The 7,078-nt window shown below is 42.5% G+C and overlaps 1 protein-coding gene across 2 annotated transcripts; it reads left to right on the forward strand.

Annotated features, from left to right (window-relative positions):
- The first annotated feature begins 206 nt into the window (after nucleotides 1–206).
- LOC112153514 lies at nucleotides 207–6,394 on the forward strand. Of its 2 annotated transcripts, XM_024283812.2 has the most exons (3): nucleotides 207–2,743; nucleotides 5,543–5,619; nucleotides 5,853–6,394. In XM_024283812.2, exons 1-3 carry the CDS (start codon nucleotides 553–555, stop codon nucleotides 5,952–5,954), a joined length of 2,370 nt encoding a protein of 789 aa, XP_024139580.1. In that variant the 5' UTR covers nucleotides 207–552; the 3' UTR covers nucleotides 5,955–6,394. The 2 variants fall into 2 exon arrangements, with proteins under 2 accessions (XP_024139580.1, XP_036068938.1); XM_036213045.1 differs by having other exon boundaries at nucleotides 5,543–6,394.
- The last annotated feature ends 684 nt before the right edge of the window (nucleotides 6,395–7,078 follow it).

Here is a 7,078-nt window from a genome sequence, read left to right on the forward strand (position 1 = left end):
TAAACATTTTTGCAAAGTTGGCATTTATTTTGGATTTCTAAGCAATTTTACTACACATTTTTCAAAAATTTCGGTCAACTTCAGCAGTCTTTCATAGTTCTTTGACAAAATTTCCAATAAAATCAAAGAGCATAAACACGGGAGCTCTGGTGTTAATGGGCTAAACAAGCTTGCACTGATTATTTCCTAATCTTTGTCAATGCTGACACTAACATTAGATCAAAACAAGGAGGCAAAGCTTTTCGGTGGGTGATGGCACATCCCTCCTATGTTCCCCCTTTAGCTCCGCCCCTGGATCAGGCCAATAAACTAAAAATAAGACTGAAACCACAGCAAGTTTCTAAACTTCCAAAAGGTAAATATATTTAATGAACTTGTCCATACCTTCTAAAGAGTTGTAACGCTGTTATCGATTTGCAGTTTATGCAATTATCCAATAATACTTGTTTCCTAGTAAATCTAAAGCTCTCTGCATCATATTATCACCTTATTGACACTTTTATTTGTTTCATTGTTTCAGTTTGATGGAGGTTTGTGGGTAAAGACAACAACATGGATGAGAAGTCTGAGAGTTTATCAGAAATCTTAGACAACAAGCTGAACGAGGAGCCCAAAGTGTCTCCAGCAGCTCCTGCCCCAGAACCAAAGCACTGCAGTGTCATGGATGATGAAAGTCCTGAAAATGTCTTTGTGATTCCACCTCTTCCTCCTCTGACCTGCCTGGAGCCGCCAGCAGAGGGAGGCAAAGAGATGACAGCCAGCCGCTCTAGCGTGACCCTCTCCCATGGAGAAGCTGACCCCGCAGATGCTGAGGCTAATCCGAGCGGCTTAGACTGGCACCGTGGTGAGGAGCACTTAACGACAACACGGAAGGAGCTGGATGAGGCAACGGCAGGTACAGCGCAGCCTTCAAAGGAAAGCGCCATACCGCTCACTGAGAAGGACTTTGAACCACCATCTCAACAAGACCCCACAGGTATGGACGGAACCGCTCTGACAGAAGCGAGCAAGGATAACACCATGATCTGTAGTCTGGATTACAAAAGCGGAGACGCAGAATCAGATCCAACAGCTAAAGATTTTGCAACGTTGAAAGCAGAGATGGATGCAGAAAGAAAGTCAAAAAACCTGGAAAATGACCAAAACCAGGATTTTTCTTGTTCCGAAGAGAGAAGCGTCCAGCTATCCAGGGATTATTTAGATAGTGAGGTTGAGAAAGCAAACGCCCCGTCGCTTACATCGGAGGAAAACACGATAGCAGCCAATCAGCGCCCGGCGTCTGAGTTGGCAGCATCCAATGACAGTGGGGGACATGTTGACCGCAGATCTTGGGATTACCATCAAACCCAGTCGGATTGGGTCAGGAGAGAGAGCGGCAACAGTGAAGAACAACTTTCCCTTTCCATCGATTCTGAAGAAATGGTGGAGCAGATAGATGGAAGCCGGAGAATTTCTGACATCCAGCAAGGAGAGCAGCTGCTGCAGCGCCTACAAATGGTCCAACTGCGACACGATGAGAACCTGGAGAGCCGCCAGCAGGTCCTCACGGGGGCGAGAGGCGAGGAAGAAGGTGGCGATGAAGGTTTAGAAAGAGGGAATGTGGCCGATGATGATGATGGCAAACAGGATAAAATAAGTATAAACTCGACTGAGAATGAAAAATCTGAGGAAGACCCAACTGACGTTAAAGGGAGAACATCTTCATCCACGATTCTTGGGCAGCCAGAACACCAGAAGGTGACCACGAAAGACAGCGACTCGGACGAGGACCAGAATGACTGCCCCCCACCCTCTGATTCATTCATGAAACCACCCTGTAAAGAGCTTCCCTTTACTGGACACAGATTCTCCGCAGTGGAGACCACGATAGAGAAGCAGATCCACGAGGTGGCCCAAGGGAAGCAGAACCTGCAGCGAGCTGGGGGGGTTTTCAACCTGGCAGGGGATCCGGATGTGCTGGAGATTCCCTTTAAAAGCAACGTTTCACTGGAGTCGCTCCTTCACAGCGCGTGCACCGGTCACAACAGTCAGTGGCAGTTCTCTGAAACAAGGATGCAGAAGGACATCAGTCAGGACATTCAGAGGGAAATGGCACTGGTCAATTTGGGGAAGATCCCAGGGGGGTACAGTAAAGGGGAGGCTCGTCAGCTGAAGGAGACCAAACTGCTTTTTGAAGCCTTCCAGCAGGACAACACCGAAGGCCCCACGAGAAACCGGAAGCCCCGTGCCACGGCGGTGAAGGGGCAGGTCTACCCGTCCGTCCTGGAGCGCACGCGGAGCCTGGAGAGGTTTTCTCTGCAGAGCTGCCCCGCCATCGCCAGAACTCAGTCTCTGCGGCTGCAAAACCCTGCAGTCGCTGCAGAGGAGAAAAGCCTGGAAGGCGTCAGGTCGAGAAGCCCAACCGGAGGTCTTCAAGATAAAACCCGGTTATCCCCCTACCTGAAGCAAGACAAGCCTCTGCGCCTGCACAGAAGCATGGAGTCCATATGCAGCAGATCCCAAACGGCTGCGGAGGCCAGAGGCAAACCGCTGGACAGAAGTCAGGATTCTCTGCTCCTCAAACACAACCCCTTCTTTAAGCTGCGCCCCGCTCTGGCTCTGCAACCAGAAGTGGAGAAAGACATCCGGGAGGCCAAGGAGAGGGAAGAGGAGCTGAGGCGGCAGAGATGCACTCTGTATGGAGAGAACAGACAGAACAGTGAGGAGGAAGGGACGTCCCTCTCTGCAAAGTCACACATTTCAGGTTTGTCTTCAGGTCATCTTCTCAACTGTCAAATTAGTTAGTTCGATTTTCACATTAAGCAAAAATACAAGGAAATAATCATCTTTTAATCCTGCAAATACCCAGGATGAGCATAATTTATAACAGTTACAAAACATAAATGAAATTCATCTGTCACTTTAAATGTTACTTTGAAAATGTGGAAAACTCCATAAAATAGCTAAGAATAAAAGGACAAGATTACCAAAGTCAGATTCATCCTGTATCCTCTGGAGCTCAGACAAATGCCGGTCCACATTAGCATCACACTGTTAGCCAAGAGAAGTCTTACTGTGAATTTAGTCTTTTCCTGTCAGCCTGAGTTACATCAGTGCAACGCCACTTTTATCTGAGTCAGCTGAGTTGACCCTCTTTTTATAAAACAAATTATTCTCTGTTGTATTTTTACTTAAGCATCGAGTAGTACATCCCAGGAAGTGTGTGAATACATTGTTCATGATAGTGTTTTGAGTCAAACTGGCTAAGATGGAAAAAACAAAAAAGAAATAGACCGAAGTGGACCAAGTCGAGGTTTGTGATATTTCTCATTTTTAAAACTTCGATATTTCTCCGGATTTTCCCCATTTGGTTTGAAACTCAGCCAGCAAGGCCAAGTGGGCCCCATATAGTATAAAAGTGGGCAGAAAATGTGAATGATTGGGTTTGTACCCCACTTCTGTGGTGGCCCCGCCTGTGTTTGCCCACCTTGGCTTAAGTGGACACTCAGTGGGTGGGATCACTATGATATCCAGTAGCCCGGTGAACAGCGTAGCGCGCTAGCTCAATACAGAGGAGCTCGATAGAGTGGAGCTCCGTAGCATCCTAAAGCGGAGCTCCCTAGCTCAATCCAGGGAGCTCACTTGCACGCTACAGTGGAGCATGCTAGCTGGATACAGAAGAGCTTGCTAGCATTCTACTGCAGAGCTCGATAGCACGATACAGGGAGCTCGCTACAGTGGATCTCGCTAACTCACTACTAGAGGAGCTTGCTAGCATACTACAGCGGAGCACGCAACCTCCATACAGAGGAGCTCACAAGCTCAATAGAGTGGAGCTCACTAGCTCTCTGAAGAGGAACTCGCTAGCATGCTACAACGGAGCTTGCTAGCACACTATGCTGTCCATTAGGCGGCTGGCTACCATAGCGAGCTAACCTACTGAGTCCCTCCTTAAGTCAAAGTGGGCAAACACAGCTGGGGCCACCACAGAAACTGCAGACAAACCCAATCGGGGCCCACATTTTCTATCCACTTTTAAACCATATGGAGAACACTTGGCCTTGCTGGCTGGGAATAAATAAAAAAGTAATAATAACAGAGTGTTTTTTTTTTTGTTTGAGTTGAGAACATAAATGTTGATACAGACAGCTTTTTTTCAGTTTCTTGTAATTCTTGGATTTCAAAAGGTTAGTCTTAGGTGACACAAGTAGTGTTTTATTTTAAATTTTGTTTCCAAAATCATGCATCAACTTAAGACATTATTTAACTCTCTAAAATAAAAATAAAAATTGTTTAAAAAAAGTGAGACACCCATGACATCATTAAAAAAGTAATAATAATAATGAGAAGACTCTCTTAGCACTATTCAACATGAATATTTTTATGGAATATTTTTCATGAATGTTCATCAACAGTTTCAACCAGAGACCATTGACTGTATATAAGAACTGGACCGAGTGATCCTCTCGCTTCAAACAGAAAGTACCTGCTGGTTCCAAGAGGCCAAACTCCTGTGGACTTCTATAGAGAAATCAAAAGCTGTTAGTCATTCTTTTAGACAGAAAACTGACTCTGATACCTTTTTACTTGATAATTATCTTTTATTAATATATTTTTTCCATTGTGAAAATTATCCAAGTCACAAACTGATCAATCAGAGGCTTCAATTATAGTCTCACATTGAACGTTCAGGATGTTTGGCAGATTCTTCCGAGCTTGCCTTCAAGTGGTAGGGGTGTGGCTTTGCAATAAGCTCACTCCTGATTGACCAGAATGGTTGCCATAGAGTCATAGACTGAGACCGAGTTGGCCAAATCGTTGCTAAATGATGGCGGTTGGCTCCAACAAGGCGAAGTGTATATAACGACAACTATGAGTGGAGTTCATTTGGGTGGAGCTGGAAGTAAACCATTTTCTATGTGATGTCATAGTCACTCAGTCCAGTTTTCATATACAGTCAATGCATGCCTGTGACACATTCCTCAAACTAGCATGTTTTCCAGGGGCTAAAGCTAGCATTAGCTTAAAACAAAGTAACTAATGCTTAAAAACAGAGGGTGTCAATCTTAATCACACAGGAGGCCAAAATCCAAAACACACCTGAACAAGATAAAAATGTATTTAACATACTGAAACTACATTTTCAAAACTTTAAAAACATTTTTTAAGATAACTACGAATAAAAACAGGCAGGAATATTATTCCAAAAGAAATCAACTTAAACCTTAAATAACGTCCAATACTTTGCTCTCTGTAAAAATATATTTTGTCAAAATTATACAAATTAGAAATAAGCCCAAGATAACATCGGGCCATTAATAACAATAAAATAAAATGATCTGGAGGCGCCGGATCCGGCCCCTGGGCCTTGACTTTGACCCATGTGCTTTAAAACGATCATCTTAGGCGCCTTTGTATTTTTTGCTGTAGATTTAAGGAAATGTTTCATCATTTGTAGCAGAATATTAGAAGCTGTGCTTGGTGACAAACCCTGGGATTCTAGTTTGACTGCATTAAAGCTCCTTTAAGCTTTCTCTTTCTGAGGTTTTACTTTTCTCTTTAGGCGAGCGGCAAAAGTCATGGGGGAAGCTGGAACGGGTCTGGCCCCCACCATCCCAGAAGAAATCTGACCATCCACAGGTGAGACAACAACCCGTTCCTCATGACAACAGATTATTTTTCATAAAGCATCCACAGACATTGGTTGATTATTTTGTGTGTCTGTCACAAAACCCCAGAGGAAGACACGGATAAAACAGTTGTTCTTTAGTATTTCTTGGATAAGCGCTAATGATTGTGTGTCAAACTGAGAGGATCAAGAATCCGGAGCTAATCTCCTGCGCTCTAAATCCCGGCTTTTTCTGTGTCTGCAGGAGTCAAAAGTTCACAGAGCGGGGAGTCAGAAGGCTTCTCTGTGGCAGCGCTGGGAGTCCGGCCAGATCAACGGGCAGACGCTGAAAAGTGACAAAAAGTGACTTATGGACCAAATACAAGTCAGAAAGCAGGTTCAACGCAACATCAGAGCTACAGCATGAGCCGAAAAGAAACTGCAATCAGAATAGATACATTTTACATTTCTCTAGTCTCCTCTCTGCTTCTATCAAGAATAATTTTCCTTTTTTATGCATTAGAACCATCTTGTATTCAATGATTTCATCTCTACCTGGTGTTTTTACAAGTCAGTGTTCAAAGTGATTCAAATTATTAGTAATAAATGTTCCCACAGTGAGAGATTTTGCAGTTCTTTTTTTTCTTTTACAATATTTTCAATTTATTTTAGTTTATCTAAATTTTAGTAATGACCAACAGACAACACTTTTAAAGTCTCATTTATTGAGGTCAACAGAGAGAAAAGTTGATAACGTAGCAGTAAAAGTTCCTTCTGTGACAGAAATACTTCAGAGGTGAACGTTGACAGAGTTACCATCCACCTGCACTGGGGTCAGTTATTTTAGTGAACTTGTTTTTTAAATATCAGTGTAAATTAGTTTTTTTTATGTGTTTTAAAATAAAAAAAAATAGTTTCCGTTTCATTTTCACCTAAAAAAATGTAAAAGAGAACTGTTTATATTTTTATTGGTCTAATATAAGGTTTTTATGTTTTCTAAATGGATTAAGTCTATGGCTGCAACTGACTCTATAATATCTGCCTGATTGTGTCTTTTGCATCAATTTCTGGCATTTTTCTGGCAACTTTTACTGATGATCACATCTTTTATTGATGACATTCATCAATTTGAATTGAAACTTTAAGACATTTTTATTTAACACACATGAAAAAATTAACTATTCTAGTATTTGTTTGCAATCCTGGTTCAAATGAATTATGGATTTTTAATATTCACAGGATACGTATGTGTTTAGTCTCCCTTGCCTGTTTTAATTGGGACATCTTAATCAATACGTATTCATCCAAGATTTTTAACTTGTACAAGTGAAATGCAAATGTAAACTAGAAAAGTTGCATTACCTGCGATCATGCTAGTGGGAATGCTTTTGCTGAAGGGATTTGCTGAAAATGTTAAAGCTTTAGAGCTAAAGATTTTACAAAATGCTAAAGTTGCTAAAGGATTTAAAGTTGCAAAAACTGCAGAAAGCG

The sequence above is a fragment of the Oryzias melastigma genome, linkage group LG8 (assembly GCF_002922805.2).
Source record: "Oryzias melastigma strain HK-1 linkage group LG8, ASM292280v2, whole genome shotgun sequence".
Classification (NCBI taxonomy): domain Eukaryota; kingdom Metazoa; phylum Chordata; class Actinopteri; order Beloniformes; family Adrianichthyidae; genus Oryzias; species Oryzias melastigma.

What these genes read in the sequence shown, in the direction of transcription:
- LOC112153514 (XM_036213045.1), top strand. Translation starts at nt 553, where the DNA reads ATGGATGAGAAGTCTGAGAGTTTATCAGAAATCTTAGACAACAAGCTG. An exon ending in TGCAAAGTCACACATTTCAG is followed by an intron (nt 2,744 to 5,542) that starts GTTTGTCTTCAG and finishes TTTTCTCTTTAG; the next exon opens with GCGAGCGGCAAAAGTCATGG.